General features: G+C 40.4%; 1 protein-coding gene across 1 annotated transcript in view; it reads right to left on the bottom strand.

Annotated features, from left to right (window-relative positions):
- The window catches only part of TDRD1 (tudor domain containing 1), a 50491-nt gene extending 26877 nt beyond the window's left edge, over positions 1-23614 (bottom strand). Inside the window, 9 exon segments of the mRNA XM_043597605.1 lie at positions 2-184; positions 416-520; positions 1704-1767; positions 2490-2595; positions 4958-5069; positions 5071-5103; positions 12683-12732; positions 15223-15553; positions 23259-23614. Of these exon segments, the coding sequence (XP_043453540.1) occupies positions 2-184; positions 416-520; positions 1704-1767; positions 2490-2595; positions 4958-5069; positions 5071-5103; positions 12683-12732; positions 15223-15553; positions 23259-23387 (1113 nt within the window). The 5' untranslated portion in view covers positions 23388-23614.
- Positions 23615-25565: the final 1951 nt, after the last annotated feature.

Raw genomic sequence — 25565 nt, 5'->3', positions numbered from 1 at the left:
CCTGGTCAACAGTGTACTTGGCAACACAAACTTCCCCCTTAACAGGAATATAATCCTCTTCATGCACCGCATTTGCATAGGTTTCCTTTAAGCACGCGGAAAGTTGGTTCATGTATTCCAAAACTTCTGAAGAATATAACTGCACATAAAAGTCACTCGGGTGCTTGAATTCAGTAACTGTACCCTTTCAAAGACAGAAAAGGTGCAGTAGCTCACTGAGAACACAAGCAAATATGAATTTCTTAAAGTTTTATAGTAAGTTTTTAAAAAGGTTATTAATTACAGTTTTGGCAATCCTTACCAATTTCATCGGTTATATTTTGTAGCTATCTTATAAACTCAAACTGAAAATAGGAAACAAGGAACAAAAAGCTACAGTTCTTTGGATGTCTGTCTATATAAATTAAACAAATACCTTTATCTCCATGGTTTTCCTGAGTTGTAGACTTCTCAAATCAGAAAACATTATTTTATCAGCACAAGTGGCTGTTTCTTTAGTAAGTCCAAGAGGGTAGTGACCCTGGGTTAAAAAACAAACAAACAACAAAAAAAAAACCAAGAAAAAAAAAGTGAGTTATTTACATAAACACATGTTTCAGTGATACCGTGACCACTACTTGCTGGAATTGAGGCAAAAATAGCCTCTTAGGCTTCAACAAGAAAGTAGAGAAATAGCGTGTACTTTCAAGAGCCAAAAAAACCCACTGTCTACAGGCAGTGTACAAAGCACTGGGATCACCTAAGAATCAGGCCATAATGGTGATGATAATGTTGTGTTTATGAAATAAAAAGAGGGGCTTAGCGTTTTAAGTTCGTACTTGCTAACATTTTATAGCAATGATTATTTGAGGAAGTCAGATTTTTTTTTTTTTTTAAAGTAGAAGCTAGGACCAGCTAGAGAAGGCTAAAAATTATCTGTTGACATGAGCTGGACACTGTTAGTATTTTTCAGATTATGAATGATTTAGCCCATAGAGTTATCTAAATGGAAGAGTAGTATTACAGAAAAAATGCTCCTTTGGTCACAGAGCCCTGTATTAGGATGCTGTTACACAAAGCCAGAGAACATGTGCCTGCAGGAACTACAGGAGAAGGGGCTCTCTCAAGAGTTCAATGAAGTTACACTGAGACACAGCATTTCTCAAGTCCTTTGGGGAAAAGAGCCAGGCACACACAATGCTCAAAGACCCCCAACAGTCACCCAATTGATCGTTAAGATGTACAGATTTATTCAACAAGAAATTGTTTTTCAACGTTTTTATTTATTTTTGGGACAGAGAGAGACAGAGCATGAACGGGGGAGGGGCAGAGAGAGAGGGAGACACAGAATCGGAAACAGGCTCCAGGCTCCGAGCCATCAGCCCAGAGCCCGACGCGGGGCTCGAACTCACGGACCGCGAGATCGTGACCTGGCTGAAGTCGGACGCTTAACCGACTGCGCCACCCAGGCGCCCCAACAAGAAATTGTTTTTAAATAAACACTGGTGCAGGGCACCCGGCAAGCTCAGCCAATAGAACACATGACTCTTGATCTCAGGGTCATGGGTTCAAGCCCCTTGGTGCCTCACTGTGAGTGGAGATCACTTAGAAATAAACACTGGTGAAATGTAGAAATAAGGGGTAAATATTTTATTTAGCTTAAGTCCTCTTAATTCAATAAAAGTCATTCAAAGTTTACTCTAAAGGCAAAAGGTTTATCATACCTCATTTTTCACTTCCATGTTCTTAGTTTCAAAAGGTGATTTACTATCTTCACGTTTGTAGAAACTGAAATAAAGCAGCTGATTATAATACTTCTAGTACAGAGCCAATTAAGAGTAGGGGCCACAATGATGTTAAATGCTCAATCAACAGAATCCAGAAAGGGAAAAACAGCTTCTTCCAGAGAGAATCCCAGTAGTAACAAAGCAAAACAGTCCAAGGCTGGCTATGAAATGGTTTACCCTGTACGTGGGCTTGCCGCCTCTTTCAAAGCCACCTAATTAAAAGGGATATATACAGCCACAATCTCCCAAGTCCCAGCTTCCTATCTGCAAAATGGAGATAATCCTCACACGAGACCTCAACAGTTTCGAGGATCAAATGAGGTCATAGATGGAAACTGCTTTGCAAACTGGTAAATACCATGCCAGTAGGATTTTTGTATTTTAAAATCACAATTCGAGAGACATTGTGAGAGCTCTACCTCATCAAAATTCAGGAAAGAATACATGATTACATAAAAGTAAGGCATTCTAAAGCTTTCATCATTACAAACACAAACTCACTTTAAGTTCTAACTGAATATGTACCATCTAATAAAATTATATTCATGAAAACTCAGTCCTAAGTCTGTAGAGCTGTTCATTTCAGATTTGCTTTTATGTTTATGTTATACTTCAATAAAAAGTAACTTCTACCTAGTTGTTGCCTGCTTACCTCATTTGATCGTTACACTATCAAAACAAAAAAACCACCTTAGTTTTAATGAATAAGAAAATCGCGCTTACTTGTACTGAACGGGTTTGCACACGATGCTGTGTGCTGACCAGTCCCTTCTCTGGCATGCTGTGGAGCAGTAGTACGTCTGCTTACACTGTGAGCACCTCAGCGACCCTACAGAACACACCCCACAACCACATCGCCAGTGTTTATTCCAAGTATTTGTTGCTGGGAGCAAGACATTTTCAAAGACCAGACATATCAAACACATTATTCTATTAATCACATCAAGATCACCTGAGGGGCACCCGGGTGGCTCAGCCGGTTAGGTGTCTGACCTCGGCTCAGGTCATGATCTCCCAGTTCATGAATTTGAGCCCTGTGTCGGGCTCTGTGCTGACAGCTCGGAGCCTGGAGCCTGCTTCTGACTCCTTCTCTTTGCCCGTCCCCCACTCGCACTCTCTCTTTTTTTAAAATTCTTTTAAAGATTACTTGAAAAGGATTATGCTGTTTATGATTAGGTGTTAAGATTAAACTTTCAAATCCCTCTCAAATTGCAAATAGGAATGCAAAGATGAATATCAGAGGCAGATAACTAACCTTCCTAAAGTAGAGCCCAGAATACATGTTTTTTTTGTTTTTGTTTTTTTAAATTTTTTTTAATGTTTATTTATTTTTGAGAGAGAGAGAGAGAGACAGAGCATGAACGGGGGAGGGTCAGAGAGAGGGAGACACAGAATCCGAAACAGGCTCCAGGCTCCGAGCTGTCAGCACAGAGCCCGACGCGGGGCTCGAACTCACGGACGGCAAGATCATGACCCGAGCCGAAATCGGCCGCCCAACCGACTGAGCCACCCAGGCGCCCCTAGAATACATGTTGTTAAAAAAGCAATCAAAGGAAACAGAAAATGTGTGGCCATAAGAACATACTTGTGCAAACAGACTGATGTGGCTTATTATCTTGTGCCATTAAAAAAGTACAAAACAAAAAACTAATCAAGAGAATCACACCCAGAAAAACCCAGGAAGTTTTTTAGATAAAGTATTAAAAAATCCTATTAGTGGGGCACCTGGATGGTGTAGTCGGTTAAGCATCTGACTCTTGATTTTGGCTCGGGTCATCATCTCACAGTTCATGAGTTCAAGCCTCACATCAGGCTCTGTGCTGACGGCACGGAGCCTGCTTGGCATTCTCTCTCCCTCTCTCTTCCCCTCCCCCATTCATGCTCATTCTCTCAAATAAACTTTAAAAAAATTTTTTAAATCCTTATTAGTATACAGGCAGAAAAAAAATATGTCATCTAAAAAACCAAGACAAAGCACATTACGAAACAACAATAAAACCTGGCTGACTTCGAATGCCTCTTCTCTAAAAGAGATAGAAAAAAACACAAAGGAGCTAACTATGCAAATAGCCAGTAAGCACATGAAATACTGCTCACTGATCATGGGGGAAATGCAAGGTAAAACCACAATGAGATACCTCTATATACCCAGGAAAAGGGCCAATATTGAAAAGACTGACAACACCAAATAACAAAGATGTGGAGCAACCAGAATTCAGTACCACTAGGAACATAAAATGAAACACCTACTTTGGAAAATGGTTTGGCTGTTTCCTCTAAAGTTCAACATATACCTACCCTTTGACTTAGCAGTTGTACTCCTAGGTATGTACCCAAGAGAGATGAAAACCTATGCTTACACAAGGACTTGTGCAAAAATATGTAGACCGTTCTATTCATAACAGCCAAAGCTAAACACAAGCAATCCAGTGATATAATCATACAAATACTACTTAACAAAAATTACAAAGAACATAGATTAATCTGAAAAATATTATTCTAAATGAAAAAAAAAGCTTTACACAGAGGAGTCAATACTGTAAGATTCCATTTATACGAAATTCACAAGCTAGAAAACTACTTTATGGTGCAAGAACAACTGTGGTTGCCTCTAGCAGTACAGAGACTGGAAGGGATGATGAGGGAATGTTCTAAGAAGACAGAAATATTCTGTATCTTGATAGGGTCTGAGTCTGTGCATGTCAATATTATCACAAACAAAACTATAGAAAATAACAGGTGAAGAAGCATCAAGAGTGCAAAGGTACGGACAAACAAGAACTTTAAGATGTTGGTAGCTGCCGACGGTGAGATGTGTATATGGTACACACACACACACACACACACACACACACACACACACTACTGTTTACATTTAATAAATTTTAAACTTTCCATAATAAAAATATTTTTCAGGGGCACCTAGGTGGCTCAGTCGGTTGAGCGTCCAACTCTTGATTTCGGCCCAGGTCATGAAGTGATCAGTTTAGATCTAGAGCACATGAGATTGAGCCCCACACCAGGCAATGTGCTTAGCTTGGAGCCTGCTTAAGATTCATTCATCCTCTTTCTGTCTCTCTCTCTCCCACTCCCCACCCCTCTCCCTTGCTCCTGCTCTCTCTCCAAAATAATATATATTGTTTTCAAATGTGTGAAAATATAATCCAGACACCAGAGGGAAATATGCTTACCAAACAGGCCACATCGATGGCAAGTTGTTGATCGAAAAGGAGGTCCTAAGGATCTGAAGAGTGCTGAATTATTTATGGACAAGGAATTCCCAACCAACTTGTGCATTTTTTTTTGACTTTGCAGGAGGCACATTATTGCTAGGCTTCTATTAAGAGAAGAGAATAGCAATATTAAAACTTGGTAGTACTTTTTTTTTTTAATACTGTATTTGGGATTTCCTCTTCTGAGAAAGTAAGGTAGATGTACTTTTCCCTATTCCTCCCATTAAGTCCAACTAAAAAACCCTGGACGTTTATGCAAATAAACATAAGCTGACTTTGACAGAAAGCAGCAGACAGGCTAGGAAACTTGGGACCCAGAGAACAAGGCAATGAGTTTCTTGAGTTTTCCTTTTCTCTCATACACCCCAGACAGGGTGCTGGAGAAGCCAGCAACCCAGAAACGCCAAATGGTACAAACAATAAAAGCCCCAACAAAAAGTCTGCTCTCTTTAACCAAATGACCAGGAAACAGGCAGCACAGCAATACAGAAAACGTTCATCAATAACTGCTCTACCCTAAACAAACACCACGGAAAAAAGCTGTGGCCCTGTTCTAGGGTAGGGAGCTGGCACTTCATCCCTGGGGTCTCCCCATGAAGACCACATGGGGAACCTGGACTTCCACCCAGCAGGTACGAGTTCTCCCCCTCACCACCATTATTGGGGAAGTGGAAGAGAAGGCCTTGTGGACAATGAGGACTTCTCACCACCACTCAAGAGTGACGAGGGTCTCCAAACTCTCCCACTGCCTCCAACTCCCCACCCTGGCCCGCTTACTCTCTCCCCACTCTACCTGACTTCCACGTCAGTCCAGAGGCACTCATCACTCCCAGCCATGGAGGAGGTATCCCATGAGGCCCACGAGGAGTCAGGAACTCCCACCCTCACCCAGAAGTAAGGAAGAGCATCCCCTTGAGTGTCAGAGGTTGAGTAGGGAACCTGGACATCTACTCTCACCTGGCAGCACCCACCTTCCTCTGTGTCTGAGGAAGCCAGCTAAAACAAAGTTTAAATAAGATACGGCATTTCATTAACATAACGCCCCAATGTGCCAGGTTCAATAGAAAATACCTTGCCATACTAAAAAACAGGAAAATCACAACTGAATGGGGAAAAAAAAAAGATGTCAACATCAAGATGACAGAGACGTCTATTTGACAAAGACTTTTTTATTTTTATTTTTATTTATTTTTTTTTTTTAATTTTTCAACGTTTATTTATTTTTGGGACAGAGAGACAGTGCATGAATGGGGGAGGGGCAGAGAGAGAGGGAGACACAGAATCGGAAACAGGTTCCAGGCTCTGAGCCATCAGCCCAGAGCCTGACGCGGGGCTCGAACTCACGGGCCGCAAGATCGTGACCTGGCTGAAGTCGGACGCTTAACCGACTGCGCCACCCAGGCGCCCCCTTTTTATTTTTTTTAACGTTTAGTTATTATTGAGAGATAGAGAGAGACAGACTGTCAGCAGGTGAGGGGCAGAGAGAGAGGGAGACACAGAATCCCAAGCAGGCTCCAGGCTCCGAGCTGTCAGCACACAGCCCGATGCTGGGCTCAAACTCACAAACTACGAGATCATGACCTGAGCCGAAGTCAGATGCTTAACCAACTGAACCACCCAGGCACCCCTATTTGACAAAGATTTTATAGCAGTCATAAGTAATAAGCAATTATGAGCACACCTGAAACAAATGAAAAGAGTCTCAGCAAAAAAATGGAAAATATAAAGAAGAACCAAATGGAAGTTCTACAACTGAAGAGTAAAAGAAATATTTTAAATGCAATTAGCAGAATGGAGGGGACAGAGGAAAGAATCCGTAAACTTGAAGACTGAACAATAGAAAATGCCTAATCTGAACATCAGAGAAAAAACCTAGTGGAGAAAAAAAAAACTAAATTAACAGTCTCAAAGACCTATGGAACTATGACAAAATATTTAATATTCATGTCTTCAGAGTCACAGAAGGAGAAAGAAGGCAGAACTGAAGAAGTCCTGGGATGCCTGGGTGGCTCAGTCAGTTAAGCATCTGACTTCAGCTCAGGTCATGATCACAGTTTGTGGGTTTGAGCCCCAGGTCTGGCTCTGTGCTGACAGCTCAGAGCCTGGAACCTGCTTCAGATTCTGTCTCCCTCTCTCTCTGCCTGCCCCCCCAACTCTCTCTCAAAAATAAACAATTAGAACTGAAGAAGTTCTCAAATAAAAAAAATAGGGGCACCTGGGTGGCGCAGTCGGTTAAGCGTCCGACTTCAGCCAGGTCATGATCTCACGGCCCGGGAGTTGGAGCCCCGCGTCAGGCTCTGGGCTGATGGCTCAGAGCCTAGAGCCTGTTTCCGATTCTGTGTCTCCCTCTCTCTCTGCCCCTCCCCCGTTCATGCTCTGTCTCTCTCTGTCCCAAATATAAATAAACGTTGAAAAAAATAAAATGTCCCAAAGTCACATAATTTGGCAAAAGATAAAAATCAACAAAATCAAGAAGGTGAACAAATTCCAAGCCAAATCAAAAAATCCACACAAAGACACATCTTAGTCAAATTCTTCAACCTAAAGACAAAAAAGCTTAGCAGAGAGAGGGAAAGCACATCTTACCTATGGGGAAAAAATAATTCAGATGAGAATAGATTTCTCATCATATACCTGGAGAACAGAAGGAAATAGCACAACATTTCTCAAGTGCTGAAAGAAAAGAACCATTAGCTGAGAAACTTATCTAGGAAAAATATCCTGCAGAAAAGAAGAAATCAAGACATTTTTGAGTGAAAGAGAACTAAGAATTTGTCACCAGCAGACCTATCCTATAAGAATGGCTGGCTAAAGGAAGTTCTCTAAACATAAAGGAAATGATAAAGGAAAGAATGCTGGAACAAAAGAGGAGGAAGAACATATTAAACAAAAATACAGTAAGTACAACAGACTTCTAGAATAGAAGCATTTGTGAAGCAAAACTAAACTGAAAACAGATCATCAGAACTTTAACATCCCTCCCTCAACAAGGAATAAAACTAGACAGAAGATCAGTAAGAAACAGAAGAACTCAAGATCACCAACAACCAACAGATTCTGTTAGACATTTATAGATCATTCTGCCCAACCACAGCAGAATGGACATTGTTTTCAAATGCTAACAGAACGTATACTAAGACCATATACTGGGCCATAAAACAAACTTAAAAGATTTTAAGACATACAGAGGATGGTTTTCAACCAAAGTGGGCTCAAATTTGAAGTAGCAGTAACAAATAATCTGCCAATATTTGAAAATTAAACAATACACTTCTAAAGAACTCATTAATCAAAGAGGAAGTCTCAAAGGAAATAAAAAATGCTGAAAAAAAAAGAAAATATGACAAATCAAAATTTGTACGACACAGTTAAAGCGTTGCCAAGAGGGAAATTTATAGCACTAAGTTCATATGTTAGAAAAGAGGAAAAGTCTTAAATCAATAATCTAAATTCCCATCTTAAGAACCTAAAAACTAAGAAAAATAATGCTCAAAGCAAACAGAAGGAAACAATACAGACAAAAACCAATGAAATTAAAAATAAAAACTTGGGAGAAAAATCAATGAAACTAAACCTGGTTCTTTGAAAAGATCAATAAAATTGATCTCACAAGACTGTTCGAAAACTAAACAAGACAGAAATGATCAGTATCAGGAATGAAACAATGTGTATCTTACTATAGACCATGAAGACAAATATGATAGTGAAATACTTTGAACTCTACACATGTATATCTCATGATGTAGACAAAATGGACCAATTCCTCGCAAATCACAAATCACCACAATAGAACATAATTTGAATAGTCTTATAAATATTAAATAAATTGAAATAATTTTAAAACTCCTAAAAAATAAATCTTCATACTTACCTGGTTTTCACTGGCAAATACTACCAAATGTTTAAAAAATTAACACCCGTCCTATACAACCTCTTTTTCAGAAAGTTAATATTCCCTTTGCTCCCCAACCATACAAAGACAGTAAAAAACAGAAAATTACAAACATTGCTCATAAAAACAGATGTAAAAATCCTTCTCAAAATGATACCAGATGTAATTCAGCAATATATAAAAATAATTATACACCATGACAAAGTGGAGTTCATTCCAGAGATGTAAGGCTGGTTACGTTTATTTCTTTTTTTGAGAGGAAGACAGACAGCACGCAAGCACACACACACACATACGCAGAGGAGTGGCAGAGGAGGAGAGACACAGTCTTAAGCAGGATCCATGCCCAGTGCCCAGCCCAACGCGGGGCTCAGTCTCATGACCCACATCATGACCCATCATGAGACTGTGACCTGAGCCAAAATCAAGAGCCAGATGTTTAACTGAGTCACCCAGGTGCCCCAAAGAATATTTTAAAACATCAACGAAATCCACCAAATTAACAGTCTAAAGGATCAATTATCAATGAATGAAGAAAAAGCATTTAGAAAAACTCCACACCAGGGCACCTGGGTGGCTCAGTCAGTTAAGTGTCCAACTTCGGCTCAGGTCATGATCTCCTGGCTCCTGAGTTAGGGCCTACATAAGATCCTCTGTCTCCCTCCGAAGCCCTGCTTTGGATCCTCTATGTCTGTCTGTCTGTCTCACAAATAAACATTAAAAAAAAATAAAAACTCAACACTGATTCACAATAAAAACCATCAAAAAAGTAGAAATAGAAAATTTCATCAATTTGATAAGGCTCATCTACAAAAAGCCTTCAGCTAACATTACACTTAATAGTAAAAGACTCAATGCTTTCCCACTGAGTTTGGAAATAAAGCAAGATATCCATTGTCTCCACTCTTATTCAACACAGGGTTAGAAGTTCCAGCCAGTGCAATAAAGCAAAAAAAAAAAAAAAAAAAAAAAAGGAAATATAAAGCACATATATTGAAAAGAAATAAAATTGTTCCTCTTTGCAGAAGATAAAATTGCCTGTATAGAAAATACCAAGGTATGTCTAAAAAAAAAAAAAAAAAATCCCTAAAGTGACTTCAGCAAAGTCACAGGATACAAGAGAAACATGCAAAACCATATTTATATATATTAGCCATGAACATGACAACACATGGAAATAAAAAATATAATAGCATTTACAATCACTAAAAAAAAACCACCTAGGTGTAAATATAATAACATGTGCACAGAACTTATAAGCTGAAAACTACGAAATGAAAGAAATCAAAGATCTAAGTAAAAATGAAGAGAGAGATTATATTCATGGACTGGAAGATTCAACACAACAAAGATACCCATAATCCTTAAGTTGATATACAGGTTTAATACAATTCCTATCAAAATCTCAGCAAGACTTTTTGCAGATATGGACAAGATTATCCTAGAATGTATATTGGAAGGCACATGAGCTACATACAAGCTAAAACAATCATGAAAAAAAAAAAAAGCGTGGGGCGGGGGGACGCCTGAGTGGCTCAGTCGGTTAAGTGTCTGTGCAGACAGCTCAGAGCCAGGAGCCTGTTTCAGATTCTGTTTCCTCCTCTCTCTGCACCTCCCCCGCTCGTGCTCTGTCGATCTCTCTCAAAATAAATAAACATTAAAAAAAAAAAAAAGTGGGAGGAATCACAGTACCCAACTTCAAGACTTACTACATAGCTCCAGTACTGTATGGTATCGTGGGAGGAATATATAGATAGGTCAATGGAAAACAAGAGAAAATCCAGAATAGACCCACACAAATATGCCCAATTAACTTTTGATAAAAGTACAAAAGCAATTCAGTGGAGGAAATACATCATTTTTTAACAAATAGGGCTAGAGAAATTAGACATTAAAAAAAAAAAAAAATCAACCTTGACCTAAGTCTCACAACTTTAACTCAAAATGGACCACAAATCTAAATGTAAAACTATAAAACTTTTCGGGAAAAAAAAATTTTTTTTTTCCTGAAGCCCAAGTAGCAAGAGTTTCTAGACTGGACACCAAAAGCATAATCCATAAAAGGAAAAATAGATCAGGACATCATTAAAATTAAAAGCTTTATGGGGCGCCTGGGTGGCGCAGTCGGTTAAGCGTCCGACTTCAGCCAGGTCACGATCTCGCGGTCCGTGAGTTCGAGCCCCGCGTCAGGCTCTGGGCTGATGGCTCAGAGCCTGGAGCCTGCTTCCGATTCTGTGTCTCCCTCTCTCTCTGCCCCTCCCCCGTTCATGCTCTGTCTCTCTCTGTCCCAAATATAAATAAACGTTGAAAAAAAAAATTTTTTTTTAAAAACTTTTGCTCTGCTAAACACCCTTGTAAGAGAATGAAAAGACAAGCTACAGACTGGGAGAGAACATGTGTGAATCACAAGTTTGACAAAAGACTAGAACCTGGGATATATAAAGAGCTTTCAAAACTCAGCAGTTAAAAAAATAAACAATCCATATTAGAAAATGAACAAAAGGTATGAATAAACATTTCACCAAAAAGGATATACACATGGCAAATACGTACGTGAAAAGGTGTTTATCATTAGCCATTAGGGGGAGCACAAAATCACGATGAAATATCACCACATACCTACGAGAATGGGGGCGGTAAAAATACAACCACCACCAAATTCTGGTGGTGATGCTGGATGCAGATTTTCTCAGTGCAAACATACAATGGTATAGCTATGCTAGAAAACACTTTAGTAGTTTCTTAAATATGTGATACTGTATGATCCAGAAATTATACTCCTGGGCCTTTGTCCCAGAGCAAAAATAAACAAAAACAAAAAGCTTATGTTCACATAAACCTTGCATGTGAATATTTAGAACAGTTTTAGCTGGAAGAGTCAAAAACTGTAAACAATACAGATGTACTTCAACATGTGAATGTTAAACCATGGACTACTACTCAGCAATAAAAACAGAATTATGGATACAACAGCTTAGATGAATCTCCAGAGAATTATGCTGAGTGAAAATACCCAATCCCAAGAGGTTACATACTGTAGGACTCCATTTATACAACATCCTTGAAATGACAAAACTGTGGATGTGGATTAGATTTAGTGGTTTCCGTGGATTAAGGAAGTGGTAAGGGCAAGAGCGAAATGGATAGGACCATAAAAAAAGCATGCAAGGGAATGATGGAAATGTTCTGTATCCTGACTCTATCACTGTCAATCTCCTGGTTGTCCTATTATACAAAGTTCTGCAGCAAGTTAGCAAGTTACCACAGGGAAAAACAGGGAAACAGCTACACAGGATCTGTATTATTTCTGCATGTCAACTGCGGAGTTGCATTTACAATTGCATGGTAATCTACAATTACCTAAAAAGAAAGAATTGCTTTTAAAAGGTACTAGGTTAGGGGCGCCTGGGTGGCTCACTCAGTTGAGCGTCCGACTTTGGCTTGGGTGATGATCTCACTGTTTGTTGAGTTAGAGCTCCGCGTCGGGCTCTGTGCTGACAGCTCAGAGCCTGGAGCCTGCTTTGGATTCTGTGTCTCCCTTTCTCTCCGCTCCTCCCCTGCTTGTACCCTGTCTCTCTCTCTCTCTCAAAAATAAATAAACATTAAAAAAATTATAATTAAAAAAAAACAGGTACTAGGTTAAAGAAATGGAAGCTCGACCTTGACTAATACCTGAAAATTGAATAATTCTTCATTAACACAATACAAAGTATGTTTAGAATCTTTTACCCCAACAAAAACACAAAACAGAAAAAAAAAAAAAAGTCCTGACACATCACACTACTACTTACTTCTTTGGGTGGTGAATTGTTTGCAACATTTAATGGTGACACTGAGTTTCCTAGAGAGGGAAAACATAAAAGCCAAATATTACTTTGTTCCTAGAAATGTACAATACCATAATTAGATATTCAAATAAAATTATACCATAATAGCCTTAAAGGTACACTAAACAATCCTACTTTTTCCTAATGATAAAGGATTTGCCTGAAACTTCCTTAAATACCAATCTTCTTACTGTGAACTTTTCTCAATTCACTAAGGCAGCAGTTCTCAGACATTTTTGAACACCAGCCTCATTTACACACTTAGAAATTACTGAGAACCTCAAAGAGATTTTGTTTATATGGCTCATGTCTGTCAATATTTACTAATACTAGAAATTAAGGGGCGCCTGGCTGGTTCAATCAATAAAGCATGTGACTCTTGATCTCAGGGTTGTGAGCTGAAGCCCCACACTGGGGCTTACTTAATTTAAAATTAAAGCTAACTTAATTTAAAAAAATGTAAAAAAAAAAAAAAAAAGAAATTATAATTAGAAATTTTAAACTTTTAAAATTAAAAACATTTAAACATAAATTATTACATGTAGACATGATTGTTTTTATTTTTAAAGCAAATACATTTTCTAAAGCAAAAAAAAAAAATTATGGGTAGCACTGTTTTACATTTTTGCACCCATCTTTAATGTTTGGCTTAATGATAGACTCACACCTGCTTTTGCATTCAATCCACTGTGATATGTTGCTTTGATTGAAGCATATAAAGAAAACCTGGCCTCTCACAGACACATGGTTACAAAAAGAAGTATTTAACGGCCTTCTCAGATAATTATGGATATTTTCCTTTAATATCATGCCAAAACTCAAGGGGTAGGTAGTTTAAGGAGTAGCTGCAAGGTGGAATCTAAAACTTTTTCATAACGTGACACCGAAATCCACTGATTCATCTTGCACCTTGAGTGGATTTATACGTTTGCACTTTGATTCATGAATGCACATTCATTCATACATGTTTAACCTATACGTGACTTCGCAACATCACACACTGGTCATTTGGAAAAGACTGAGAAACTCTGAGTTACGCAGATCTTCCAAATGTGGACGATTTCATTTTACAATAGTGAAAACTTCACGTGTGTTAGTTAACATCCCTCTGCATCTCACGAGGACAGTCTTTATTTTTAAGTATTGAGAAGTTGTCACACAGAGTGGCAGATACAAGCTTCCTGAAATTCTCATTTTTGCTTAAAAGCTCGAATTTTATCATTAGCAACAAAATACTGTCAGGTGTATTCCTTGAGGAGACAGGCTCACTTTGTTCCTTTCTGAGACTGCCACATCTCTAGATCTGAATAACCAGAGTTTGTCATTCTTTTCCAGTAGAAATGATGTTCAAAGAAACAAGTTTCCATACAGCTCAGAACTCAATCACACACACGCTCTTCATACTTCGTTATGAAGCAGAAGCTGGGGATAATTCCCATTTTGTTACTACAAATACCTGTACACAAGGTTCAAGATTTCGTAATAACTCTTACTGCTTTGTCAAGGACGTACTTTAGTAAAACTGGCATTTCCACCTTTGTCTGTCTTAACTACAAGTGCATACCGATGAAAAACTCAGTGAGCACTAACCCAGGCTGGTGTCCCTACGTGGAGCTAACAAGCACCACTGGTTTACTCATCTTTGCTTTTGCACCAGCGTAAAGTCGGCACAACAAAGGCAGCAAATGATTTTTGAGATTCAGAAAATAGTTTCGACCTCTTGGGAAACCCCGTGCCAGAACTACATCACCATAACATTAAAAGATCGTATCTGAGGGGCGCCTGGGTGGCTCAGTAGGTTAAGCATCCGACTTCGGCTCAGGTCATGATCTCACAGTCTGTGGGTTCAAGCCCCGCATCGGGCTCTGTGCTGACAGCTCAGAGCCTGGAGCCTGCTTCCGATTCTGTGTCTCCCTCTCTCTCTGTCCCTCCCCTGCTCATGCTCTGTCTCTCTCTGTCGCAAAAATAAATAAAAAAAAAACATTAAAAAAAAAAAAAAGATCGTATCTGATACACATTCATCCAGGGCCCAGCCTCCTTAAAAACCAGGTTTTTAGGACTGAGGACTAAAGGGGAAAAAAAAAACCAAAAAAAAAAACACACCACCTCATGAAACAATTTAATGTATTAGCTACATTTTTGTGAGCTTTTGTATGCATACAATTTGCATAGTATTTTTAAAATATGGTCAATCTGTAGAGTTCCCATAAAAAGCCAGAGTACAGTATTTCCTTTCTATACTCCTAGTCCTTCAATTGTGGGGGTGGGAGGGGCTCCTCTGGAGATAGACATTCTCTCCTCAGGAATCCTTTTTGTGATGAATCTAGTCAAAGGCAGCTACTTGGCACCTGGTTTTTCCTTCTAGATTAATATTTAAATGCAAATACTACAAGGTGGCCATTTCGTTATTCTGTTAATAGCCCATGGGTGTGTAATTACATACTTGTGATAAGCCAAAGAAACCACCAGAATCAATAAGTATTAAACCTGTAGTTTCCACTTACCTGTTGGCAACGTTTTCCTGTCTCCTTTGGATCCAGTCACCTCTCTGCTGAGGCTATTAGAGTTTGAAGACACTGAATTGTCTTCCTGACTAGCCAAATACTGTTTGGTTTGCTCACTAAGCAAAAAATTGTTCTTTTTATTTCCATTCTCTGGACTTTTCAACCGGAAGTTAGGGTGGTTAGCATGTCCTCCAGGACTTCTTAAAGAATCACATGGTGGAAGCTTGTTTTCATTTTTCTCAAAATTAAATGGCTCTGTCATTTTATAAGTAGATGCCTCCAAATGATTTCTTGACATCATACTACGCGGCAATGCGACATTCACAGAAGTCTACGGGAAGAAGCATATTTACAAGGCAATTTTTAATTACAAAAGTAGAAGCATTGTAGGCCCAGGTGATTTCTTTTTATGTAACAGGTAATGCTCCTGAATGATTCCAAAGCAGAGGTAACTGTGATATCACAGCCTGGCCTAAAGGCAAAAGAAAAAAAACAATTCGATTCTCTATCGATAAGCACAAACTCCCAAGTTTCACACAATTCAACCACAGACAAAAAACTAACAACTCAAGAGACATCAAGAATAATCTCAGAGTTCGACACTGTTCCTTACTTTAAAAAGCTTTTGAAACGATAGAACTTTCACATTTTAAAAGAAATATTTCCAACTCAGTGCATGCAACTTAAAGGTGAAATACAATGAAGGGCATTGTTTTCATCGGGTCATTGCCTACCTTTCTAGAATCCCTCTACTGGCTCCTATTTAGATGGTATGACCTTGTATCTGCTGAGCCCAGCTCCCCAATGGCCACGCCCCTCCGTCCCCGCCTCTCTCATTCCCCAGGTTAGCTCCTTCCTTCCCAGACATCCTTCAGTTTGCTTCAGCTGACCTCCATGCGATCTGTTTTTCTTCCCAAGGCCTCTGCTTTGATCATCTCCAGCTGTGCTTCCATAAACTGTAACTTGTATCTACTGTTTTTCAGGATTATCTGCGTGCATCCTTCTCTGAAAAGAAGGTAGCATATTGTTGCAACGTGCCTCTGAAAAACCTCCATCCAGACCTTATGCTGGCTTGTTGTTTTTCTCTTACTCTTAAAGAATACTAAGTGTCCTCCCCAAGGGAAGTAATAAAAGTGGACAAACAACTTTTCTTTGTGTAGTGAGTTACCACCGCTTGTCTATTGACTGCAGGCAAAACTGCCTATCATCCCAAAACTGCTCAAAAAAAAAAAAAAAGGCCACAAAAAATTAAACTGATATGAGTATCATCTAAATGTTGCTTAACATTGTTTTAAATAGAAGATAAAGAAATAGCAGAAAAGTCCTCCTCTTGGTGTCCTAAAATGCCTATTTCATTTCCTGCTTTAAATTAGGCCTAGCCTAATCCATGACGATAGAGAAAAAATAATGAAATAAAAAGAAACACACAGGCACACTCAAAGGTGGGGAACTCTCTGAGGACCAGATCCTGGAAAGATCCCTAACACAAGGCCTGCAGATAGGCAGTCACAGAGAGAGATGCTGTAGCTGCCAGGGAAAGCACACCTACACCGAAGAAAGTTGGACGCGGTAAGAAATACCGTGGACACTGAGTTACAAAAGAGAAGTAACTGCCAGGGGAAACTGGGTGAGGGTAGGAATACGAAGTAATGCCACACACTCTGTACAAGAAATTTAAAGAATGTGCATTTCCCAGGGTGTGTGGGTGGCGTAGTCAGGTAAGTGTCCAACTGCTAGTTTCGGCTCAGGTCATAATCTCACGGTTCCTGAGTTCGATCCCCATATCGGGTTCCATGCTGACAGTGCAAAGCCTGCTTGGGATTCTCTTTCTCTGCCCTTCCCACATGTGCTCTCTCAAAAAAAACGGATAAACTTATAAAAAAAATGCATTAACACATTAGGGTAACTACTAGAAGAACAAAAACAATACATGAATTTAAAATTACTGAAGAAAAAAATAAAATTACTGAAGAAAAAAAATCTCAGTCTAACAGAAAAAAAAAATTCAAGCATGGTCAGTAGAAAACATCAAATGTGACAGAACCAAATCCAAGTATCAGTGATTGAGTCTCAATTAAAAGAGAAAAAGACTTAGGGAGAAAAAGATCCAGCTAAATGTTATGCATAAGCAGCAGAGATAAAAAACGAAATTATATAGCAATGCTGTAAATAACAGAACTAAAACACATGTTATGCAAACAACCAAAAAAAAAAAAGGTGGAATACTAATATTAATAGCCGATAAAAATAGAACTCAACTTCAAAAATATCGGGAGTGCTGGGGTGCCTGGGTGGCTCAGTCGGTTGAGCAACTGACTTCGGCTCAGGTCATGATCTCACGGTTTGTGAGTTCAAGCCCCACGCTGGGCTCTGTGCTAACAGCTCAGAGCCTGGAGCCTGCTTCAGATTCTGTGTCTCCCTCTCTCTCTGGCCCTCCTCTACTCATGCTCTGTCTCAGAAAAAAATAAACATTAAAAAAAATTTTTTTTTTAATGTCACGAGTGCCTTAGACAGTTGTCAAGATACAGAAAGCAAGTGGTGATATTTTAAATACCACGATGAATACAACCAAAAGCATTCATTTTTCCAATACTGGGCATATACTGGACTAGAAAGGCCACCCCAACGAACTCCAGAAACACTAATGCCATGTTCACTCATCACAGTACACAAACCTCCATCTCAGGTTTTATTTCCCAGGGAATCAGCCTACAACAACTACATTAGAAGATGAAGGGTTCTGGGGCTTTTTGTTTAAAAGTGGTAAAATATCACGAAGAAACTGATAGCAAACATGACTCTCTAAAACAAAAACTTATAAGAAATAGCAAAGAGGCCAGGAAATAAAGATTAACACATAGGTGAAAAATTCAACACCAAAATTTTTAAAAATGTGATAAATAGTAAAAACATTCGGATACTGTAGCAGACACTGTGATTGACCCAGAAAGGCCATCTTCTACCTCCGATTTGTCAGCTGGCACTAGAGACAACACTGGCCATAATCAATCCTCCTGAGGAGAACTTCCCAGAAAGCTCTGTCCTTTCTTGATGAACATGGACAGGTTTGGATAGCAGGAACCTTCACCCCTTTCTTCCTATAACACAATCAGGAAGCTTAAATAAGCAAAAGGAAGAACACACACTCTAAGGTTCGTAGACCTGGAAAGGCAGAGCACCTGGGGTCTCTGGCGATAACCTGGAGTCAGTATGTCAGCTCTGATCTATGCATAGACTTGCTATGGCATCAAATAAACCCATGAGTTTTCTGTTATTTGCAGCACAATTGATAGATACCAATAAAACATGTGAGCAAAAGTCATGAACAGAATGCATAAAAGATGAAGACTGGTTGATAAACATAGGGGTAAAAACATTCAACCTCATTTGTAATAAAAAACAAAAATTGAAATTAAGTAACTTATTTTCTACCCAGCATGAGCGTGATTAAAAAGGACACTCATTACTGCAGGGAATATAAAGTAATATGTTCTTACTGGGAGACAATTTGAATATACATACATACATACACATATGTACATGTATGTATGTCTCTATACATTCTTAAGATATCAATGTATTCTTAAAATTTTTTAATGTTTATTTTTGAGAGAGACAAAACATGGCGGGGGGGGGGGGGGCAGAGAGAGAGGGAGACACAGAATCCAAAGCAGGCTCCAGGCTCTGAGCTATCAGTACAGAGCCTGATGTGGGGTTCGAACTCCTGAACCGTGAGATCATGACCTGAGCCGAAGTCGGACACTCGAGCTACCCAGGCACCCTGAGATATAGATGTTTTCTTAAAAACATTCCTAGTCACTCATCTGGCAACTTTACTTCTAGAAATCATCCCACTAAGATAATCCTAAATAACAAAAATCCTATTTAAAATGATGAAAAATACTGGAGAAAAAAGTTAACTGTGATGCCATTACTAAATAGAATATTAACATTGCCATTTAGGGTCCTAGTTTTAAAAATATTGTGAAATGTGTTAAAACAGCAAATGAAAAATCAGAAACACTGTATATCCAATATAATGACTGGGAAAAAAAACAACCCCTGCATGTAAGCATGATCAATGAAATACATTAAATTTTAAAACAATGAGTGTTGTGTAAAGTAGGTTGACAAAGGAATCTTTTTCACTATATATAATTTTCCGAATTATAAGAATTACTTTTATAGAAAAAAGCATTTTAAAGATTAAAACATCTCTGGGGCATCTCAGAGGCTCGGTTGATTAACCGTCCAACTTCAGCTCAGGTCATGATCTCATGGCTCGGCTGGTGAGTTATACAGCTCAAGCCCTGTATCAGGCTCTGTGCTGATAGCTCAGAGCCTGAAGCCTGCTTCAGACTCTGTCTCCCTCTTTCTCTGCCCTTCCCCCACTCATGCTCTCTCTCAAAAATAAACATCAAAAAAAATGTAAATATTAAAATATCCTTAAAAATTAAAATATTACTATTACATTTTAATTGAGCCTATTTTTCCTAAAGTGTAGTTAATTCTAAACCAAGTAAAGGATCAAGTAATATTTAAACCACAAAAGTAGGGTATAGTCCTCTTCTCAAGACACCAGTGGGACCCTCAATACACAACATGTAACTCCCAAAATAGCCTTTCCTAACTTTGTCATTTAGTAAGGCTGACAGTCAATCCACAGTCAGTTACTTTCCACCCTGTATTACAGTTAGCTATAGACAATTATGTCCGTCTTCTAGGTTATTTTAAGTAGCTTGAGTGCAGGAACCATGTCTTCTTAAAACCATTAACAAAAACCCCCTGATTTCCCATAGCACCTACCATGGTGTTTTGTACAATGAAGTATTCAAAAGATATTTGAATCTTTTGATACAAAACTACTTAAAAGACACTGCTGCACTATTTTCATGACAATCTCGACAGGAAAAATGAAATTCATTATCTGAAATTACATTTGGCAGTCTTAAACAGAGAATTACATCATGTTATGAGGTTTTCTGAAATTTAATAGCAAAACCTCAAGTCTTACATCCACTCTTACAAACTCTAAAAATTAGCCAACAAATTTGACTTCAGGAACAACAGAATCAGTCTTAGACCCAATGTACAAGTGTAAGCAGCAAATAAAAAGGCGAAATATGTAGGTTAGAAAGACACCTCACTTGCCTCACCCTATTCAGGAATTTTCATTCCAACGCCCAGAGCAAATAGTGGTGAAGACCTGTTCTATAACTAGAGGCTTTTAACTTCCTTTAATTTTGGACAGCCAATTGTTCTGCATTCTTTTTTATAAAATAATTCACTCCCCCCCCCCCCCAATTCTGTTGCTGCCCTGTAATCACTACCTTTCAAATATCTGAGATGTCCCACCAGGTCAACTTTCCTCCAGGTCCTTCACCAGCTGATGTAGCACCTTCCGGAGTCCTCACAAGTCTGGACTTTCTCTAGTTCATCAGAAACCTTCATATAGACATGCTTCTTCTAACAGAGCACAGGACTGCAGATGTGAGCCAACAGCAGGGCGGCAGAATCATACTCCGCCTTACTTTGAACACTAACCACTTCCACTCATGCTCTAGCTTTTAGAGCGGTAGCCTGGAATTCTCTGAGTACATGTAAAACCTGCAGTTACCTAAAATCTTGTAGAATTTTTTAAAAAAGTGTTTATTATCGTATTAAAAATGCCTTTTTTGATTTACAATCCTATCGATTCTTCTTTTTTAATTTGAGAGAGAAAGAAAGTGCATGTGTGCACGCAAGTGGGGTAGGTGCAGAGAGAGAGGGAGAAACCGAATCCCAAGCAGGCTCTGTGCTCGATCCCACGAACTGTGAGATCATGACCTGCACTGAAATCAAGAGCCAGACGCCTAACCAACTGAGACACCCAGGTGCCCCTACAGTTCTATCAAGTCTAACACATGTATTTCGACATTAAAAAACACTTGTAAAAAACCTGCAATTATCCCTACTTGGCTTCATGCTGTGTCAATCACTGGGCATGCTCGAATCTGGAGTGGGCAGACACTATTCCATAATGCCATGCTTCCCAACCTCGGGCTACTGACTTCCGGTATACAGGTACAGAGAGGTATCAGACACTGTTGCAAGGGTCATGAGACCTCATAGGCTAATCTTACACAGCTGTAAAACAAGCAGTTTCCCCTATATACAATGTACTATTTTTTACATGCTACTGGTGGCAAGAATTTATAACCATTCCCAAATCCATAGTAATTAGTTATGTATTTCCTTAACCTAACACAAGAGGTTAATTAGGAGGGTCCCCAAATTTATGTTAAAGGAATCACTGATGTAATAAAAGAGCAATGGAATGGAAGTGACTACTGAGAGTTCTACAGGCAAAAATAAGGCCTTAGCTTTGTATTGTAAATTGTGTTCTGGGCTTCATGATTTGACATCAATAAAACATGAAGCTCCCTGAGGGGCAAGCCTTTTCTTTTACTCCCTTGGGATCCCGCTCCCCCCTCTTCCATGTGGCCAGGAGCATCCCAGCATACATCTGCAACCAGTGACAGTAAGCCTTCTCCTTCCTTCCCAGAACACTACAGCCTAGAGGCTAAAGTGAATTTTTACCACTGTGCATTGTCCTTTAATACCAAAAGTACTTGCAACAGATACTGAGCTGTGATTTTCTTTTTCTTCTCTGATGTTTGCTTTTGTTTTCCCCACGCATTCAGAGAGAATGGCTACTCAAAGGAAACGCTCGGTTTTAAAGCTGTGAAACCCAATGGTTCAGCAGAACACAAGTTTTAAATGTAAGCGGGTCAGACCCAAATCTGAGCAAAGGCTCATCGTCCTCTTTCAGCTATGCTATGTCAACCCCAATCACTTCATCTTCTTAGGATTCAGTTTCTGCAAAACGCGGCCAACCTTACTCACTTCCTCATAACACTTACCCATGAGGATTAAGTTTGAGAATGTGTGTTAAGACTTAGCACCGTGGCCGGTGCTCACAAAGTGCGTAAAAGGCAGCTATGATCTCGACTTTACTTTTATACCACTCCCACCAAGAACTTTTTCTACTCATGAGTAACTATTTTGCCCACTGAAGTAATCTGAGGTTTAAAGTATTCCTATGTCCTTATTCCTCCAGCTGAGTGAGGCGGACCTGGGCAGGTGAACTAACTTGCCAACCATCCCCTCCCCACACCCCCGCGCGCCAGAGCGAGCACCCTTGCACAGCGGAGATGAAAAATCCAGGTCTGATTCCTAGACCGTGCCGCTTCGCATTCAATACCCTTAGACCTCAATAAGGAAACTAGAAGCACCTTCTCACACTCCAGAGGCCAACCAAGCCAGCGTATTCATAGCAAGGACTCAAGTGCTAACTGTGATTGGCGTCCAGCAGACACGCTACAAACCCTCACCAAAGGAACCAGGGCTGGCTCGCCCGTATCCTGCTAAAGCCATGGCGCATCTACGTTCCCTACAGAAGGCAGGAAGTAGGGGGGAAAGTCTAGGCAGCGTTAAATGTCGTTTGCACAGGCAGCTTCGGGCTAAACGAAAGCAGTGACTGAATCCACAAACTAGTTTCTTTTGGCGACCAGAGAAAACAGCTCCTCGAATGGGATCCCAGGGGACGTTCACATTTTGGAGGCTCACGCCCGGAAGTACTATTTTCTAAACGTACGGCAGAGCCCCCCCTCCCCCCCACTTTGCTCGGGGGGGCTCAAGTCTCACGTCTCTCGCCCCTCCCCCACCACAACCTCCAACCCTAAACCTGCCCTTCCCAGCCAAGGCTCCGAGGGCCCCAACACCCTTCCATCCTCTCTCCACTGCCAGGCCCCTGGTGCCCGCTCAACGCCCGACCTCAACGCCTGACCCTAACGTCCAGCGCCCAACGTCCGGTCCCCAACGACTGAAGCCCCGAAGGCCTCACGCACTCCCTTTTCGCTCCGCCACGCGCCTGGGAACCCTGACCTGGTAGGAGGCAAAAGGGCCGCCGACCCGACCCGTCTCTGACGCCCGGCCGTGGTGGCGGCCGCCGGTGCCCGGGAACCCCGCCGCCCAGGTGCGCTTCCGGCATTCACCTCATCTCCGAAGTCCGGCTCGGCGCCAGAGCGGCGCCTGCGCAGTCCCCGCGCACGTGCGCCCCGCGACGCCCCCGCGCGCCCTCCGTGCGCTGGGGAAGCAGAGCTCTGGTCTCCCGGGCACGTCATTGTGCTTCGGTGCCGCGTGCTCACGAAGTTCTTCTGCGAAGACGCCGTAGCTATTGCAGCTGCTTCTAGAAATGTGGCCCTGCGAACGCGGACGGCGAATTTTGAGCGCAAAGACGCAAACCGACTCCCTAAAGGTCCCTTGGGTCGCACTAACCACTTAAAGTCTTGCAAGGTTTTTCAAATTAGTCCGCTACCTCTGCCTGGTCTTGGAAACTAAACACAGGTGGTCACTTTTTTCTTCCCCCCCAAGTGCACCTGGTTATGTGTTGGTGCTACTTAAATACTTAGAAAACTTTGTGGGGGGGCGGACTAGGGGCCTTTCAAAAAAATTAAGAAACCTGGTACCCGCCTGTAGTGATCACCAAGTTTGAACATTGCCAATTCACGGTGGATCTTGTCTGCATCTGTACCCCTCACACACTCCTGTTGTTCGGAAGCAAATCCTGACTTGTATCTTTTTTTCCTTTGTAATGGATTTTTTTAAAATTTGTTATTTTTGAGAGACAGCGCGCTAATGGGGGAGGAGCAGAGAGACAATGTGGAACTCAGGAACAATGAGATCATGACCTGTGCCGAAGTTGGTCCCTTAACCGACTGAGCCACCCAGGTGCCCCATAATGGATTTTTTTTTTTAGAACAGTTTTAGATTTACAGAATAAGTTGAGAAGCTAGTAGTTTCTCACATTAACCACACCCGGTTTCCCCTTAGTAGGACACATTAGCTACAATTAAGGAACAAACATTGATACATTGTTACTAAAGTCCAGGGTTTATTTAGATTTCCTCAGTTTTTACCTACTGTCCTTTTTCTGAGCCAGAATTCCATTCAGGATACCACATTTTTACATTTCGTTGTCATATCACCTTAGGCTCTTCTAGGTTATGGCAGTTTTTCCGACTTTCCCTGTTTTGATGACCTTGATAGTTTCCAGGAGTGAGTACTTGTTAGGCTTCTTGTAAGATTCCCCCACTGTCAGTTTCATGTTTCTCTCATGATAAGACTGGAGTTAATAGGTTTTTGGAAAGAAGGCTACAGAGGGAAAGTGCCATTCATATTGCATCATACCAAGTGTACATCCTTGGATGTGATTCATGACAGTTGATGCTTTCCACCTGTAGAGTGCAAGATCGCGTCCCTCAGGTCAAATTGTGATGTAATCAGGAAAGCAGCCAAGGGTATTGCAGCTAACGCCAGGTATCACCGAAACCAATATAGACTGGAAGTACCGAGGGGTAATAATCTGTAAGGCCTGGAAGAATCAGGAGCTGATAATCACTAGCACTAAAAGATACCTGCAAAGGCCCAAGATTGATTAAACTTCTCTTAAAAGGGAGCATTTCTGCAGCAAACTGCCAGACTCTCTGGGTGTTGACCTTTCCTCATCTGACCGCCTGCTGCCCAAGGCTCTGCCTGAGTGATCTCTAAACATAATAGAGACCCTCAACTTTTTGAACATATTAAGCAGTAGGTGCCTAGAGCTGGCCCAGAACCTACCAAGTCTTCATCTTAACTGTGTGCTCACACACTGACTTTGTTTTGTTCATTAACTTCTTATCCTTATCGTATCTCGTTTGTTGCATGACTTTATATCATACATGGTGTGATGTGGAAGCCAAATTAAACGCATAGAGATCTCATTGAGTTTAGAATCCTGAATCTCCTTTACGGTTACATTAATCTTGCTTTATGATGGAATAAAACTGACATTGTAGAAAGACACAATTCATACATACCTTTATAACATGCTTGCGACCCCCCCCCCCCCGACTGGTGGTGTTCCTCAGGTTTCTGTACTCTAAAGTTACTTTTGTTTTCCCTCTTTTGCATATTGTACACTTTGGAAGGAAGTCATTATACACCACCTACACCTAAGAAAGAGGAGTTATGCTTCCCCTCTTTAAGGACTCTCAGCACAGAGACCAATGTGGGACTCAATCCCACATATTGAGGGATCATGACTCAAGCTGAAAGCGAGAATCAGACGCTTAATCTACTGAGCCACCCAGGTGGCCCACTAATAATTTCTTAATATCATAAAATTTGTACTTAAAATTTCCAGCATCTCACATGATTTTTAATAATTATGTTCAAATCAGGTTCCAAACAAGATCCTCTATTTGTATTCAGTACTATACTTTAAAAAGAGATTTCCTTTTTTTTTAATTTAGTTTATTTTT

The sequence above is a fragment of the Prionailurus bengalensis genome, chromosome D2 (genome assembly GCF_016509475.1).
Source record: "Prionailurus bengalensis isolate Pbe53 chromosome D2, Fcat_Pben_1.1_paternal_pri, whole genome shotgun sequence".
Taxonomy (NCBI): Eukaryota; Metazoa; Chordata; class Mammalia; order Carnivora; family Felidae; genus Prionailurus; species Prionailurus bengalensis.
Note: the sequence above shows the minus strand (reverse complement) of the source record. Positions and strands in the feature narration are given on the sequence as shown.